Below are 18,623 nucleotides of genomic sequence, written 5' to 3'. Positions count from 1 at the left end.
TTTAATTCCCAGTTGGATGGAAATCTTCCATTCTGTGTGCCTGCTGCAATTGGTTAGCTCTTCTCCTGAGAAGGAGGTGAGGATGGAAACCTAGGTACACCTGTTTTGAAGTGGTTGTATTACAGGGGGGATTTCTGTTAGTCTAAACACAGGCTTGAAATTGGTAATGGAATAACCTTGATTACATATGTTCCTTCTGTGTTCTCGCTTAAAGAAAAAGCTAATTTGGAGGCAAAACAGAATTCTGCTGCTGAGTACTGCATTGTTTCAAATTACAGGCTATACTAGTCAATCCTCCTATCTTAGCCTCTTTGTTCAGCCAGGCTGTACATGCTCCTTTCTTGTTAGCATTGTAGGGGCCGAGTTTGGACTTCCCCTTTTGCTGCCATTACAGCATTAGAAACTGGAAGGAGGAGATCTCGTTGTGTTGGGTGTTACCTTTGGTGAGCTGTGATCAGGGAAAGCAAGCTATTTAGCATGGAAGGGAAGAAAGAGAAGATTGACACAGGAAAAAGATTTGATGAAGTCGAATGTGAGGAAGTAGAAGCAAAGAAGAAGAATGAGGAAGTGGACAAAAGCGTAGAGAGGAAGCAGAGAAGAGATGGAAATAAAATTGGATTGATTTCTTGACTTCTGTAAAGCAATTCTGTAGAAGTTGGTCCTAACTGCTGCTGTTTTGGTGTTGCTATAGAACAGTTGTGAAAACCCATATGTACCTGATCAGCTTGTTTATCCTGTCGCTGTTACAGATTACTCAGTGCAAGTGGTTTATGTCTGGGCTGTTTATGTTAGACCTGCTGATGAACACAGAAGATAGGTTGATCTCTAACTATCAAATATAGTCAAAGCTTTTTCATTTATTTTTGAAAGCAAATTGTAAAATAGCTATTTTCATTAGGCTGCAGTGAGCATCTCCCTGATTCTGTGCAACTTGGACACCATGCAAACCTTGTGGTAACGAAACAGTTTTTTCTTTTTATTTCTATTGTATAATCTCCATACTATCAAATTTATTCATAATAATGAGTATATGGATATTCTAGTGAGAATAGGCAAGCTGTAACTAAAGTTTTATAGATTCAAATAAAAACTAAATTAAAGTAATCTTGTTACCTTTTCATACATAATCATTTTATATATTACTTTTTGAATTCTGGTCCCAGAAGTGAACAACGAGTTGGGCTACATGTATGTAGGTGTGTATAAATATATGTCTATATATACATATATTTATATGTGTACCTGCACTCGCACAGTTAGTGAGGATCACTTGACACCGTGGTTGTAACTATCACTCAATACCTCAAGCAATTGGTAGAAAAAGAAGTAGAATCCAGTTTGAGAGTAATATCGAACTGTGCTAACCATGATGTTGCATTCTTGCGGTTCCCTGCTGTTTTAATAAATACTTTTTAACTTCTGAAACTTCTGGATCACAACAATCTTCTTTTCTATGCAACTTCAGTTATATTTAGAGATACTCTCCTCAAGGCATGGCATCTTGCAGAAAAATTTTGGGATCATATAATAAAAAATGTATAGTAATGCCTGTCCCTAAAGAGATTACAAAGAAATTGCATTTGAAATGTTTATTTTTGCAAATTAAATAGTTCTCTAGACTTTTCTTAACTGTATCATGATATAAAGCATACTCTTCTAAAGAACTAAGTCTTTCAATTTTACCAGTGGGATATTTATTACGAGAGCAGTTGATAGTGAGATGCTTATGCTTTTGAATCTACAACAAAAAAAGTTCTGTTTTTAAATGTCTGTTTCTGATGCTGTAAGTTTCTTTATGCTGTTTTCTAGATTTTAGACTGACATAATTTCTCCTTCATGGCATATTTGTCCAATATTCTGGATTTTTTACTTATGTACAAGAGCTATAAACTCAAAAAAAAATCCAAAAAACAAAAAATCCCCAAACCTTTAAAAATGTAGTTGGATGTTGGCAGTGTATCTAATTTCTGTGTTGAGTCAGTGACTGCCTAGTATTAGAAAAAATTGTGCATTATCATAGTGTTATACTCAGTGTTTTTAATTTAAATCTGGCTGCTTTAGCTTTGCCTGTGTCAAAGACTTGGTATTATCTGTATTTTTTTTAGTTCTAAGTACATATATTATGTGTTCTGTGGATAACTTTTTTTACTCCAATAAGAAAAGCTCCATAATTAGCAAGTGACTCCAGAGATGGATTTAATGATGGCATATGCTATTTCTGCAATAATTTGTAGATTGCCTTTATTGAAATATGTTTATCTGGAACATGCTTTGCTAGTAATGGTCGCTGACATGCACAGTGATTTAGGGAGAAAAATGATATATATTACATGCAATCAAGCAGGCTAAGATTCTTCTTGCTTATGCTTATTTCCAGTTTCAGCTTAGTTCTTCTCTATATAGCTGATTTTTCTACAACTGAAGTTGAGGCTAGCAAGGAAACTACGTGATTACTTAAACTGATGGGGAAATGGTCATCTGCCTTTCTGAAGAGTAAAATTTTTGCAACTGCCAAATAGACTTAAGATTCCCAACTCCCTTTTTTGTAACGTGACTTGGACTTCTAAGTTCCAGTAACTTTCTGCGATGCTTAGGCTGCTAAACATATTTGTTTTATAAATATGTCTTCTGAAAATTTTTTTCTGTTCTTCAAAACGGTAATGTCTGCTGAACAATGTGACCTTGAATAAATAAAGCTTTGAATTCTTAGGGAGGAAAAAAAACCCAATGCCTTCAGTATTTGCTCTGCGCGTACCTTCTTTTCTCTCCCCTTCCCTCCCTGCCCTCCCGGCCTTAATATTTTGTGCAGTGTAACTCTGAGCTGCGGTGAAGTACGCAGTCGAGGCACATTTTGAGTGCTCTGTCCCTGTCTGCCGGACACAATAACTCCAGTGTGGCCAGGGCCTACACACAGGCCGCAGATGGCAGTTCTGTGGAATTGCAGTAGCGTGTGGCATCTCCTGAAATCTGTAGGGTAAGCAAATACAAAAATTCTTTTGAACGGCCAGGCTTCCAGAAATGCCATGTTGTCGCCTCACTGATAAATGCCACAAATAGCAGCGCCATCATGTAGGACTCGGTTCAAAATGTGAGACTACATGCCATTCATGTTCCAGCAACAGACTGTATTTTAACTTTGGAGAGAAATTCCAGTCTTCCCCACCCCTGATTATATATCGTAAAGCTGTCTGGTCAAAAACTTCGTTTTGTCTCTTGCCAGCTGCCCTCTCCAGTATAACAAATCCTTTCCCCAAAATCTGGCACCTAGAAATAGCACATAGGCCTGCTTTTAATTACCGGCAGGAAGAAGAGATGGGATAACCTTGTTTACATTACCAGTTACTGGTACAGGAAAGACAGATAAAACTTCAGGATTAATTGCAATTTGCTTAGACCGTAATACATAATTTTCCCCCTGCTACAATAGAGCAGTCTCACTGTCAGAATTGACACCAGCTTATATTGTGATGATCATTTTCCCTGTTCAGGTTCCTTTTACCAGTTCTTCTGAAGGCAGGAAATAATCTTTTCTCTATAAATGTTTATACACGAATAGGATGATATCCCCTTTGAGATAAAAGGAATAAAATTTTTTACAGTTATGATGTTTTATGAAGTAGTTTTGAAGCATGTTTCTAGTTCTACACATGCGATTTAGTGAGTTTCTTGCCACTTGAGTTGCATAAAAATGGTACAGAGTTTTACCTATGCATTCAAGGCAGTTTTTGATAAGTTTTCACTAAAAAAAATTATTTTTGTCAATTATATATATGTATAGCACTCAAAATATCCTAAACAATGTATCATAACAATAAGATATTATAAAGCTTTCTTATTTAAAATTTTCCTAATATTCTGTAATTACAGCACTCTTTTATGCAGTCTGTTTTGTCAACTGAATGTGTTCATAAAATAGAGCATTTACTAACAATACTTTTCATTTTTCAGAAAAGAGCAAAAGGCCAGATGCTGTTTGATAGAGTATGTGAACATCTCAATTTACTGGAAAAAGACTATTTTGGTCTGTTGTTTTATGAGAATTCGGATCAGAAGGTAAGCCTGTGGAGTAGTTCTTGGTTTTTTGTTTGGTTTGTTGGGTTTTTTGTTTTTGGTATTTTTATGTGTTGTTAGTGACTCAAATAGTTTAGCTAGGGAGGCTGCATTAAATGTATACTGTTAGAAATGTTTGAGTAAATAGTCACAAAATGTCAGTGTTAGTCTGCTGTAAGCTTGCAACGTGTGTGAGATACTGACATGTATGAAAAGATATCTAACAATGTGCCCATTTATTGCTTTAGAGCAGGGGAATATTTTAAAATATCTGCAGTTTTGAGAAAACTGAGCATTTGCTAGGCTTTATTTTGGAATAATAAAATAGTATGCATCCGTGCTGGTAAAATAATAATTCTAACTAACATCTTTGCCTTAATAGTCTGGCAACTCCCCAAAATTCTGAACTGTTTCCTTTTACCTATGCTTTCTTAAAAAAAAACAAACAAACAAACAAAAAAAAAACCCAAAACACTTTTGGTGTTTAAAGATACAAAAAAAATTGATCTACCTGACTTCCCAATAATTTTCCTACCTTTTCTCATGTATGTTTCTCATGTATGAAAATACTGGCATCGTGTAAAGATGAGACAGGAGCTAGCTCATCACCCATACTGGGGGCTTGTTTTAGAAAGACTTAGTTTAGAAGAGGTGTTTTGATATGACTACATTCAAGTAGGACTTTTTAAGTACCTTTTGTTAGTATATTTTGGCTTCTTTTCCACTTGCTTACAAAGTGGATTGTCAAGCACACCTCGATTGCTGACATGAGAAAAATCCTGAAGTCAGTTTATTGCATTCATTCCCATAATTACTAGAGCCAATTTAACTTTTCCCAGTGTCTATGGTTAGTTATGGACCACCTGTCACTCTGCCCACAAACTGGAGATACACTTGCTGTCATCTCTTTTTCCATCATTGCAAAAACAGACTAACAATTGCAAGTTGAAGTGGAAAAAATTGTAATACTTTAATTTTAAAATTTCTGTTGTTGTAGCAGAAAACATCATTGCATGAGTACTGTACTTGGTATAGAAGGCTTTGCTTTTTTACTGTTTTTTTCTTCCTCATGCCACTTTTATGTGTGAAATGAAGTCTAATTTAGTGATTTGAATAAATCTGAAGTTTTGACAGCTTCTATTGAAATAGAATTGTTTCCCACACCAAGTTATTTGCTTTGCTGCAAATTTGCTGTGAAACATTGAGCAAAATACTTAATTCCTCTGTGTTAAAGATCTCCCTATGTAAAATGTATATGATCTATTTTTACTTGCATATTTTATTTTTGTTCCTTATTGTAAACTTACAGGACCACATTCAGTGTAACAAGGAAGAACATCCCAGTTGACCCTCTAAGTAACACCATAATCTTCCTCTCTGTTATGATCGCTTATAGTCCCTTTATTTGTGGTACAAATCAGTATTCTTGGAAGTCTAAAGGTGTATGCACGCAGTAACACAATGTAAAGAAACAGTCTGACCACAGGCAAGAGAGAGAAGGTCTGACCTGAGATCCTTGTACTATATCAGGAGACAGCCCTTTCAGTAGATCGTAGGAGATGGAATAGATGCAGTCAGGGGTCTTCAACTTTTAAAAGTAGATCAGGAAAGTCTGGATTTGTATAAATTATGTCAATTTTTTCTTTCCTAAAGCACTTCTAGTTGGACTAAAGGATTTCTTGGTATTCTTCAGTCATGGGAATGAGGGAATCCAGTACCGTGCCCTACAAAGTGCCTGCCTGGGTATCTTTATATAAATATAAACGTGTGTTTATGTGTATATATGTAGTTACCGTTGATATCTGCCTGTATCATATTTTCTACATGCAGTGGGATTCAGGTATTATATGGTACACTGAGAATGATGTGAAGTTATTTGTCCAAATTAATGAAGCTCCTGTGAGGCATTTGCGGTTTGGTACAGGCAGTTACTGAAATATCTTTGCCCATTGAGTCTTCCGAAGAAGCTCAGATCAACCAGTGGGTTTCTAAGAAAGATCTTTAATTGACAGGGGGTCTCTAGGTCTATTTTGGGCACTTAGGTTGGAAATAGAGATTGATTGTCAAAGTTAAACTATTACATTCCTTGGAACATTCACTCAGATTTCTTTCAAAGTCTGAGAAGGAAAAGGAAGGAAAGGTCAGTTGTGGATTGGAAAAAGGAGGTACTTCACATTTAAATTGGGGAATTCAGGTAATTTTGTTCTTTGAATCTGCAGTGGTTGGTGCTTGTTAAACAGGGGTTGTCTGTTTGCCAGTTGCTGATGGTTAATGAGCTTTTCATTTTAATTTGATTTCCAAAGTGATTAGGACAGTACTTGTCATGTGCAATTGACATGTATTTTACAAATTTAGATATATGTACAAGATGACAGTTGTATTTGTATTAGTGTTTTGTTTTTATTCATTCTATTGTAAGGACCAATCGTCTGTCTTAACTTTATCGTCTTACAGTATTAAAAGAATTCTAAAGATCACAAAGCGACAGAAAAGTAGAAAAAGTAGATTAGAAGAAATTGATCTTGCTGGTAGAAACCGTTTACAGTTATAACTCTTCCTTATGGATAGGTGGGTGATTAGTTGGGTTGAGCAATTTCTGCCAAAAAAACGTTTGGAGACTTGGAATTTTCGCTGGTTTTAGGGGCTGGCCTTCTCCTCTGTTCACCTTTCTGTATTAAGGTTATTTGAATTGTTTTTCCTCTCAGCACCAGTTTTCTAATGCATTTTTTTGTGCTGTGGCTGTTGCCTTCTCAGATTAAAATGCCACAAATCTCTGACCTCCAGCTCAGTCAGTACTGAATGCTAATGAATGATATCGGGTTTTTTTCCTCCTTCTTGTGCACTCATTACAGCCATCTGTTTATAAGCCAGCTGTTGTAGTAGAGTGCAGTTGTGGGGTGTGGAAACTGAATGCCAGGCACACTTCTGAATTAGAGCTGTTCTCTAATGCACCATTGGGGTACCATTGAAGGGAGGAATCCTATTAACTTTTCCATATCAGTGTTCTGTGCAGCTGGGAGAGACGTATTGTCTCATCAAACCAGGCTGATCTCATTAGCTTTAATACACATTTTAAAGCTATTTAAATGAAATTACTCATTTGCAAGTGTAGTGCAATGAAATTGCTACCTAAGCTTTAAAAAAATAATTTTAGCATTTGTAAAACTGGCAGGGGGGAGGAGAGGAGAAATCACTAAAGTTCATAAATGTTTCATTCACACTGTACTTGGTCTGCAGAAGCGTTGGAAGGCTTGTGCTCTAATGTCCTGGGCACCAGCTGGAAATGCCACTTTTCTGGATTTGTACAAAATACTTTTGTCCTGCTAGAGAACATTTTGTTGTTCTCTGAGAATTCTTTACTTTGTCTCACCTTTAACCTTACCATTTACAGATTTAACAGATTTTTCCCTACTGGCGCAAAATGGTGTGCATACACTGTGTTCTGTGCTGAAAGACAGACCTGTCTATCCCACAGTTAAGAGATCTACTTCAGGGTAGATTCTTTCAATAGTGTTATCCATAACAAAGGGCACAGATGCAAAAAAAACCCTGTAACTGTGCATGTAAATGCATATATAAATATCTGATTTTATTTGACAGAGCAGTAATGAAAGTTAGTGGCAAAGTCTGCTTCCAATAAGCTAATTCCAGGTTCAGAAACACAGAAAATCAGCTGTGCAACTACTATAAAGAAAGGATTTTTCTTCTCATTTTGCAGCATGTTCTGCATTGTATGTTCTTTTGTCCTACTTGATAATGATAAAGTGCAGAAAGTCACATATACACACGGATGCATCCTAGTTTTCAGCTGTAGTCATGCCAAACTATATTTTATAGTTACCTTAAATTTTTGTATTTTAGATAACGAAAATATTTCTAGTTATCTCGGTAATTGAAAGAACTTTCTAACTACAGCTTTCTAATTGAAAATCTGCAATGATGCTGTAGTTGAAATGGGTCTCAGCTAAAATTATTTGAAGACTTCTGTTGACTTCCAAGGCCTTTCTGTGTCAAGGCTCTTCCAACAGATAGTTTTCCTGTTTTAAGTAGACTTAAATGATACCCAGATTTTTTTCAGAAGTGTTTTGTATCTCTTCTTATGTAATGATGTTATGGCTGTGTAGGTGTGTAGAAGACTTATAATAGGTATGAAATGTAGAAGCTGCAGGCTTTTTAAAGCAAAAAATGTGGAATTATTCTTGTATTATTACTTACATGTATAAACATTTTTAATATAATTTGTAAATAATATTTGTCTAACGTAGACATGCTGCATTAGTGACAAAATTAGCTTGGATCAAAGTCGTTTACAACAGGGAACTTAGTATGTGGAGACATATTGATAAAGCCCCATCCTTTACCAGTAGAGATGATCTATGTTACGGATTTGCACTGGAGCAAAGCTATCAAATAGTTACATGTTCTCCTAATCCATACAGGCACATAAAACTGCAGCCTAGCATGTTTTCTTTTCTCCTCGAAATTAACTTAATCTTGGGTGGAAAAGACTCTTAAGGATATCAGATTGGAGAACAGTTGTTAAAGTCTAGTGTTTGGCACCATGGAGTGAAAAGTGAGTCCCTGTATAAGGGAACGGGCTATTGTTAGGCAGGAAACGTATTGTTAGGAGGTTCCCATTTGGCAACATTTGTGCTGGCACTGAGGTCCCCTGTGGCTTTAAAGCTGCTAATACATGCAGTACATTGTGGAGATGCAAACATAGAAGTTACTTGCTAGTTCTTCCCTGCTTTGCATCTCTGTTCTTGAAATACAGTTTGTAAGCAGGGCTTACTACATGTGTGTGTGTCCCGTGAGTACGTTTGTGTATATGTCTGGCTATTGGAAATAAATGCATAAAACTGCATAAATTCTCAGTAACTGCAGTTGAAAGGCCTATGTTTCTAGTCTTTTACCTAGTCTTTTTAGTAACATCTATAGATAAAAGTAAACAAGTTTGTTTGAATTACTGATGAATATACCTTACTGATTTCTCAGTCTCATTTCCCAAAATTATATTTTTGGATGATCAGTCACAAAAAGAAAAAGGTTCTTTAACTGAAATGCTACAAGTTACTTAACATTTTTTTCCAGTTATAGCAAAATATTTTTGGTGTTAAGGAACAACAAATATGAAAAAAGACAACTTTATTTGCATTCCCTTAAGTAGAGCTGAGCATCTAGACTTGAACCTTAGCTATGTATCAGTGTTGACATCATACTTGCTCAGAGAGAACTTTGCTTGAGGGGGGTCAGAAAAAAAAACTTGAATTTTGATTAGTTTTTTTCCAAGCCCCTTTGAGTGCTATCAAAGCCAAAATGTACATACAAATGAGGGGAGAAATACGTTTGTGGACATCAAGAGAAATCACATCTTCAGTAACTTCAGACATTAGATAGTTATTTCTGGAAATGGCTACTTGTGTCAGTAAAAGGAGTCCAGGAGAAAATGGCATTTGTCAGGTGTGATTTGCTGGGAGACATTCACTGGAAGACTGTTCAGTTTTCAGTATTATGGAGCATAGTCTAAGGTAATAAGAAGACCGTGAGCTATTACATAGTTTCAGTTATGTGCATGTGGAGGCAGACAGACTAGAAAATCACATGTTTAATTTTAGGATTCTCTGGGCTGTTTTAAAGTAGAGCAGATGTCAGAACAATACAAGCTTTAACTGAGCTGTAAGCAGTTATGTCACTATCTTCAGTCTGAAATGATTTTAATTTTTTTTTTTTTTCTCCCCAGAACTGGCTAGATCCTTCGAAGGAAATCAAGAGACAAATTCGAAGTAAGTACTTCTGTATTCAGATGTTATGTTCCTTCATTTTTGCACAGAAATACTTTTCCTAAGGTTAGTAGCCCGGATGATGACTAAATTGTATACTTACACCATTAAAAGATCTCATATCTGGCAACATGCTTGGCCTTGGACAGAAATAGAAACTTTGCTCTCTGTTCTAAGAAGGAGAGAAATAATCATTCAGAATTGTGCTATAGAAGTTAATCAGTAAACTGGCTGCTGCCTCCAAAATCTTCCTGTATTGTATGTGACTGATCAGTTAATCTTTTTGCTCCCTGAAGCAGCAGATGTTTGTCAACTTTTGTCTTGATATTGGCATTATGAAATGGAGAACATCATCTTGCAAAGATGATTGTGGTCCTCACCGTAGGTCCTGCTAACTTCTAAAGACTCACCAGAATAATATGAAGCTATAAAAAAGAGAATCTGTGTCTTACAGAAAATGTATATTTTTCAAACCTGATCAGTTCAACATTGGCTTTTTTGTGTCCATCATTTCTACAAAGTCACAAAGTATGATCTTGGAACCTCAGACTGCTCCCCACAGCTCTTTGCAGACTAAATCCATGTGAAAGAGCTCTTCTTGCTTCCCATATTTGATATACAATGGGTAATTTGTTTTGAATTTGTTTAAATAAAACTGTCAAGTACTTCACTAGCTACATTGCTTTTGTAGTAGACAGGGGAGTGAATGGAAAGTAAACCTAGGAAATACCCAGGTTTAGCAGTTCTAAGGTGGGCACTAAGAAGTGCTGGACAGCCCTGACTATAATTCTTCTCATTGCTTTATTCAGCTGTGGCCAATCCACCCCCCCCCCCCCCCCGCCTTTTTTTTCTTTTGGTGGAAACATCCTTTTGTTAGTGCCTAATAGGAAATGTAAGTGGGGAGAGAATGCAAAATTTATGAAGAGATGATGATAAGATTTGTGTGTCTGCACTTCCAACACACACGCAAAAAAAAAGTAAGTTACCTAAGAAATGGACTTTGAGTTTCTTTAGGCATATGACCTAGCAGGAGCATCTGTAACTGAGAACAGGATTCTTTATAATGGTTAACACCTGCATTTTTCAAAAAATGGTAGTGGTGTTAATTCTGTTTCTTTAGACCTTTCCAAACTGATAAAGCCCCTTATTATTTTGAGGAAGGTCTGGTTTATATTTTCAGTAAGGAAATGTAAGTTACTGTAGCTTCATTGGGGACTGGACTTGATTTTTTGTATTTTTTTGTTTGGGCAAACAAACAAACTAGTCATATTAAAATGCTGAAGGTACTAATACATTTATTCAAGTAGAAGCCAACTGTAACTTTTCCTTTAATAAACTTTTAATAAATAATTAAAAATATTCTTTTAATGAAATATCCCTTTAAAATTCTTTTAATATTATTTTAATAGAAAATACAATTCTTTTAATAAATTACAGGCATTGTAATTTCTCCAGCAGCATAAATGTCAGTTCTTCAGTCAACATCTATTAGTTGTCAAAGCATACAGGCTAAAGACACTTTTGGTTTTAATATTTGTCACAAGATTGGGGTCGTTGATTCTTTTCTATCATTGTCATCTCTAGTGATTTGCATGCTATGTAGCTTACAAATAAGTGTCATGAATCTAAAGAGTGAGAACTGGCCAGAAACTTTTCTGGATGTACTTACATAACTTTTTTTTTTTTTTTATATTAATATAATGTACTACAAAAATATTTTAATTATATCCAACTTGGACATGTTCCAAAAATAATTTCATTTTTGTGTGTGGCTGTATTTCATGCTCTTCCAAGCAAGAATTAAATTGGTATGCTTTGTGGAATAGTTCTTTAAATCCAAGTTAATCTTAGTCTGTTAAATTTATTTCTAGTCTGCAACAGGATGAGTGTTTTTATTGAAAGAAAAAAAAACCCTCTATTATGAAAGAAAAATTTCTATATTGCATATCCTGCGTTGTATATCTGACAAGAAATGGAGAGTATTTGCATGTTCTGAAGGCTGAATAGACTGCTGCTCCTCCCCCCACCCCCCCATCACCTGATATGAGATACACTTAACTATTTTTGCTATTCAAGTAGCTGTAAAATACATTCACTCATTGTCCTTTGTCAAATGAATACTTATTTAGTCAGACTTTTAGAAGCCCGTTGCCGTACACAGAATACTCTAGTTAATGCTAACGGTGTCCACCTAAGGTAATTGCTCTTATTTTCTGGAGGAATAGGCACTTCTAAGAGGTAACTGATCTCATTCTAAAATAAGTGCCTGAGAGGTGAACAAAACCACCCTTTGCAGGTGCCTGTTTTCCTTCATTGACTATAAAGGAAGCCAGTAATGTCTAATGTAGATAATTTTATTCATGTCCACTATCATCCATTTCAGAATTGAAAAAGAGATGATAACTATGGTGATAGAAAAGGGGTGAGTTATTCCTTTTTTAGTAAGAAATGGACAACTGAAGGAATGAAGACAGTAGGCTTGACTTGCTTGTTGCTTGATTCGGTTTAATTGTTGAGGGGATGAGGAGAATCTATAATCCTATGAAAAGTGGATTGGAAAGGATATAGTAGTACAATAGTTAAAGCAGCTTGTGGCAGATCCAGAGATCTATGTTCAAACCTTGCTCTTTGTTTACTCTGAAGACTGTTCTATACATCCGTATTGTCAATGGGCATCTTTAAGTTCTCCAGTACAAATGACTAAACAGCCTGATGCAATACTGTCCTCGACTTTGAGACATATATAGCCAACAATTAAAGTAGTCCTAGGAATGTTATGGAGTTGAAATAAGTCTTTGATGTACAGCCTAATCATTCTACTGCTCAGGAAAGAGAATGATATGGACAGCTAATGATATAATTAAGTATGTATATTTTCAAATTAGATATTACACCAAATGGTGATAAATTCATAAATAAGATCATGAGAGAATAGTATAACACGATCTGAGAATTCTGCAACACCATGTGCTAAGAGAATAGTTGTCCTCTGGAAGTTCCTATATCTTCACTAATTATAAAGAAAGATTTTTGCAGTGCAGAGATGTCCAAGTTTGAGCTGAATCTTGTCAGTGTGATACAAGGATGGCTGGAGTCTGAGTTTCACAGATTGGACAGTGTGGACTGGATGTGCATATTCCTTATGTCATTTATTTTCTCAAAAGTGATTTAAGAAAAAATTCTGAAATTTTACTTAATTTTGAGGGGCATTTTTACATCTTTCTATGTGCAGTTTATCTGTCCTAGTCACACAGCACTCTAGAAATGTTAGCTGAGACACAGAAATATCATGAATAAAGGACACAAAAAGGCTTTACTGGAATAAAACAACCCACTGGTTTCCCAGTTTGAATGGGATGAATCATGTTAATTGTATGCTGTTAGTTGGTTATATTGCATTCTTCTTCTCTAAGAATGTGCCTAAAGTTGCCTCAGAAGCATTTTTGAGGTAAGAAGCTGGCATTTCTCTAACCCGTGTTACTAAACATCGAAACAGAGAGCCTTATCAGGGACAGAATGCTAAATACCACTTTAAATATCAGATTTGTGGGATTTTTTGTCTTGACCACCAATTCAAAGCACCAGTAATAGTGTGCATTATTATATCAAGACAATTATTTTTTGCATGCTTCTGTTACATGGCTATAGTAAAAAAAAAAAAATACAAAAATAGACTATACACAGTGTAATATTGCTAGTCTATTTTCAGAGGATAAATGTGCTTTTAGTAATCAGGTAAAATATAAGTCTACCAACTGTCCAGAGATTATTTAGTAGAAAGTCAACTGCAACATATTATCTATGGATTAGTTATGGGAATTAGTATGAGTAGACATCTGAAATTTTCAGTCTGTAGATTCAGAGGATTTATGCTCTTTTTAGCTTTTTGTAGGAAATACAGATTTTCAATCAGTGTCCAGGTCTCCTGCTTACTGTGCTTTCTGAAAAGCAACTGTAGAAATGCTGAGAAGAAACAGAAATAGGGTAAGCAGCAATTCCTCTGTGGCTAGTTTAACTGCAACTTACACAAGGAAAAATGCTTGAAAAATGCTTCATACCATTCAGGCAAACATTGTTAAGACAGGTTAGTACCTCTGTGAAAGGACTAGTCAGTCATCCTTCATTCCTCTCGCACCCACCCCACTTTTTATGACTGCTCTCCCGAAGCACTGTTTACACAGATGTTTCTTTTGTCCCAGTTATTTTTCTTTATCAGTTTTGTTTACACAGTATTAGCAGAATTTCATTAAATAATGCTAAATATAATATAAATATTAAAGCTTTAATTCTGTTTGTTCATGTAATATGTATTAGTTGCTACTAGATGTACATTTTCAAGGTATTTTGGTTCTAATTCTGCCTTACAGTAGATTAGACTATGCAATGAGGCAAATTTTAGCAAAATACTATGCGCATATTGGATAAATTAGGCTTTCTCATTCAAGGAGTCCTGCCTTGTTTTCTAAGCAAAGCTATCATTGTTCTAACAAATTGATGACAGACGTATGAAGATGCACTAGAACCCTCAGCTCTCAAAAGAGAATAGTAGCTCTGCAGCCAGTAGAAAAAATGGTTCACCTTTAAGCGGAATTTTGCAGAAATTTAAAATGCTCCAGTGAATAGTTAAATCTGAAAGTCTGAATTAATTTTTGAAGTGTTGAAATGCTTTAGAAATTTTGATTCAGATAAAGCACTTTTTCACCTTTAACAGCCTTGGACTTTTAGAACAGCTTTGTTTAAAAGAATATAACCTTAAGCAATGTCAGCACTCTTCCCTAGTGTAATCTTGGAAATGGAACCAGTCAAATCTTTTGTCAAAATGCACTTTTTTTCAAAACATGACTTTTTCTGTGTGCAAGACAGATTTTAAAAATCTTATTTACTGTTCAAAGTTCATCATTAACAAGCTTTATAAAATGATTACCCTTTTTTAATAGAAGGTTATTTTCAGTAAGTCCTTTAATGAAATATTATTTGTATTAGGAGAAGGAAAGAGAGGGAGACAAAAAAGCAAGTTAACTGTTTTGATAATATTTTGGTTTCTTTTCTCATGTGTATGCTATTTTTGGTTGAACTACATTGTAGTGTTACCTTCTTTGTTTGACAAGATACGAAAAAGCTCAGCTATGTTTGCTTTGAAGCAGCATGCAAAAACAAACCATTAAATACCTTTTATTTCCTAGTTTAGGATTTTCCATTGTGTATGTATCTCTACATCGTGATAAATCTGTTTTGAATTTGGAAAGTTCTACATCTGTCAAGTTATTAGTACTTTCCAATGAAATATTCTTCTCGTGCATAAAATTACAATACTGATAAAGTAATATTCTAAGAACTGATTTTCATTATTTATGAGTGATTTTAATTTTTAAGCTTTGAGAGCTATTTTAAAACTAGAAATATGAGTGAAGGCAGCATTTTGTGCTTTGTCACATTATTATTCTGGTTTTAAGCATGGTTTTGCTGAAAAGATAGAGGTGGTGCTAATAATTCCAAAACATTGGAATAAAAGCACATTTAAAGTGCAGTTGCTGTTAAAGCTGCTGAAGGTGTTCTTCACATCTCATTTTGCCTTCTCATGTTCAGTTATTGTACAGTACCTTAAACCTCTATGAGGTTAAACAGGATGGGACCATTAGCCTTGGAGTTTTGGGAATCAGTGCAAACTCATTGCAGACGGTTACTTGTATTTGAACACAGGATGTCTCAAAGGTGTTAAAATACGGTAGCTTTCAATTTAAAAACTTTTGATATTTACATAATTAACGTAAAATATGCATAAGAAATTTAATTTTAACATTCTGATATTTCACTGTATGAGCTACTATGTAATAATGAAGATGATCTGTGCTTCTTATTAATAAACTGTAAAAAGAGGAGAAAGAACTTTTAAACTTTTTTCTGTAACAGTTCAATGATTCAAAATTTATGTGACTACCTAACTTTTTTGGTAAGGTTCCTTCTTTGCTTAAACTTGTTTGGAATAACAATCAGGCATTTCCCATGTTTAGGTTTACCTTGGCTATTCACCTTTAATGTGAAGTTTTATCCTCCTGATCCTTCACAGATGACTGAAGACATCACCAGGTATGCATAGTTCATGACTTAAAAAAAAAATCAGTTTTTAAGTTTAATAGCCTTCAAATGACAGAACTTTTTGTTGTTGTTTTTTTCTGGATGCCATAACAGCACATAAGTACTACAGTAGAATACTTAGAGATGTTCTTTTATCAACTACTTTTTGGAATGAGGAGATGAGGAGAGCCATGGCATGAGAGGCATCTTGAGATAGCAGAAATGAATTCAGTTAGAATGAGAGGCCTTTGCCAACATTAGAAGAAATGACCTGGATAAGCCTATTTTTTGAGTGTGTGGTTGAGTGAATTTGAATAGCTTTTCAAGGGATGAAGCTGTGGTGGCAGCTGCTGCTGGGTGCGGGTAAGGGATTGTGGACACACACAAAGGTGGTCAATGCAAGCTGCTAAAGGCAAACTAAAAATTGCAGAAAGAAACCATAGAAAGAGGAATTTAATAAGCTGGGATGTGATTTTGGGCGGGAAGGAAGGAAGAGAAGGTAAGATGAGAATGATCTTATTGAAAGAAGCCAGTGGTTTATTGCGGGGCTGCTGCTTCAGTATATAGCAGATGGAAGTGTGGAGGTTTGTTTTTAAGAGCAAAGCTTAAAAGGTCCAAGGTACTTCAGTAATTATCTAATTCAGGTTGTTGAAAATAATGTTTTTTACATAAACATTAAGTAAATCCTTAAAACATAAGGTACCATCCTTTTCGATGGTACCCACTGCATGCTAAGAACTTTGTAAACACCTAAAGTACCATTCTAAAACTAATATAACCAGTGGACAGAGTGTACAGAATTGAGACGTTCCTTTTTTTCAAGAGTTATGGAAGACTTAAACAGGTAGTTTTGGTACAGAGTTAGCTAAGTCCATTGTGGCAGGGTATATGTGATTATACATCACATCTGATTAGTTTTCTACATAAAATAAGATAGCTACACAAGTCTGTAGTTGATACGTTACTACAAAAAGTCAAAGCATTTATGTTTTGGTAGTCATGGGTATTTAAAAGAAGCTATCCATGTTTAACTTGAAAATCATTTTCAGTGAGGCAGTTGGCTTTTAAATTGCATGTTCAACTGATAAAATAATTTTTATGATTATAGCTTAAAGGTAAGTTCCTTTTAAAATTTTAGCTTCACTTATAAAATAATTTTCTTAGGTTTTAAAATTATAGACTTATCAATTTTAAATTTATATGTTGGGAAGAGCTTGTCTGTTGAGATTAACTTGATATATGTGGTAGAAGGCTATATTCAGTACTTGAAAGATTAAATTCTAATACATATACATGCATGGTTTAGAGACAACAAATGTGAACTGCTGCACTAATACAGAATTCTTGTGTGTATTCTACGACTTGATTAGCTAGTGAACTGCAGGGAGTACAAAGTCATCTTGTATTTGTAAACTTTAGATACCTGCAGGCTGGAATTTGAAAAGATGGAGTTCCTAAGTCAGCTTCTGTTACAAGCTAGATGCTTGGAATTTTTTGGTTGGTTGGTTGGTTTTTTTATTGGCACTGGAAATCAGAATTCTTCCTCTTCAGATTATTTATGAAAATAATGCTGACTCTTAAAAATGCGAAGTCAATCTACTATGTGGCAATAATGCTCTAAAATTGAATCAGGTGTAATGAATTATTAATGCATTCACTTTTTATAATCTGTTTATGTGACCACAGGTATGTGAAGGAACTCTGCCATCCTTCCTATAAATCTTGCCTTTGGTAACTCTTTATTCTTGTTTGCTTGTTTTCTTTGTCTTGCAGATATTTCTTGTGCCTGCAGCTTCGTCAGGATATTGCTTCCGGTCGACTGCCATGTTCATTTGTGACTCATGCCCTCCTTGGTTCATATACTCTGCAAGCTGAACTAGGCAATCATGACCCAGAGGAGCACCGCAGTGATTATTTCAGTGGATTCCAATTTGCGCCCAATCAAACTCAAGAAATGGAAGAGAAAGTAGTTGAGCTACACAAAACACATAGGTGTGTCAGATACAGTGGGAATAAAATAAATCGTCATGCTTTGTCACATTTATGTCATTTCACCGAATCACAGAACAGCTGAGATTGGAAGGGACCTTTGGAGATCATCTAGGCCAACCCACCTACTCAATCAGGGTCATCTAGAGCTAGGTTGCCCAGGACCCTATCCTAACAGCTTTTGAATATCTCCAAGATGGAGACCCTACAACCTCTTTGGGCAGCCTGTTCCAGTGTTCAGTCACCTTCACAGTAAAAAAGTGTTTTCTTATATTCAGGCAGAACTTCCTTGTTCTGGTTTGTGCCTGTCACCTCTCATCCTATCACTGGGCACCACTGAGAAGAATCTGGCTCCCTCTCCTTTATACCCTCCCTTCAGATATTTATACATGTTGATCAGATCCCCTCTCAGTCTTCTCTTCTCCAGGTTGAATGGTCCTAGCTTTCTTAGCCTTTCCTCATATAAGAGATGCTCCAGGCCCTTCATCATCTTAGCCCTTTGCTGGACTCGCTCCAGGAGCAACATGTCTCTCTTGTATTGGGGAGCCCAGAACTGGACACAGCACTCCAGATGCGGCCTTACCAGGGCTGAGTAGAGGGGGAGGATTACTTCCATCTACCTGCTGGCAATGTTCTTCCTAGTGCAACTCCGGATACCACTGGCCGCCTTGGCAACAAGGGCACACTGCTGGCTCGTGGTCAACCTGTCCACCAGGACCACCAGGTCCT

The 18,623-nt window shown here is 35.8% G+C and overlaps 1 protein-coding gene across 12 annotated transcripts in view; it reads left to right on the top strand.

The window, feature by feature from the left end:
* Positions 1-18,623, top strand: part of EPB41L2 (erythrocyte membrane protein band 4.1 like 2) — a 118,222-nt gene that overhangs the window by 62,644 nt on the left and 36,955 nt on the right. For all 12 annotated transcript variants that reach the window (XM_026119585.2, XM_064508980.1, XM_026119575.2 and 9 more), the window contains exons 5-8: positions 3,949-4,053; positions 9,791-9,833; positions 15,842-15,917; positions 17,679-17,897. In XM_026119585.2, coding sequence (XP_025975370.2) covers positions 3,949-4,053; positions 9,791-9,833; positions 15,842-15,917; positions 17,679-17,897 — 443 coding nt within the window. The remainder of the gene's footprint in view (positions 1-3,948; positions 4,054-9,790; positions 9,834-15,841; positions 15,918-17,678; positions 17,898-18,623) is intronic.

This window comes from Dromaius novaehollandiae, chromosome 3 (genome assembly GCF_036370855.1).
Source record: "Dromaius novaehollandiae isolate bDroNov1 chromosome 3, bDroNov1.hap1, whole genome shotgun sequence".
NCBI lineage: Eukaryota > Metazoa > Chordata > Aves > Casuariiformes > Dromaiidae > Dromaius > Dromaius novaehollandiae.
The sequence above is the reverse complement of the archived record's forward strand: the minus strand, read 5'-3'. Positions and strand labels throughout refer to the sequence as shown.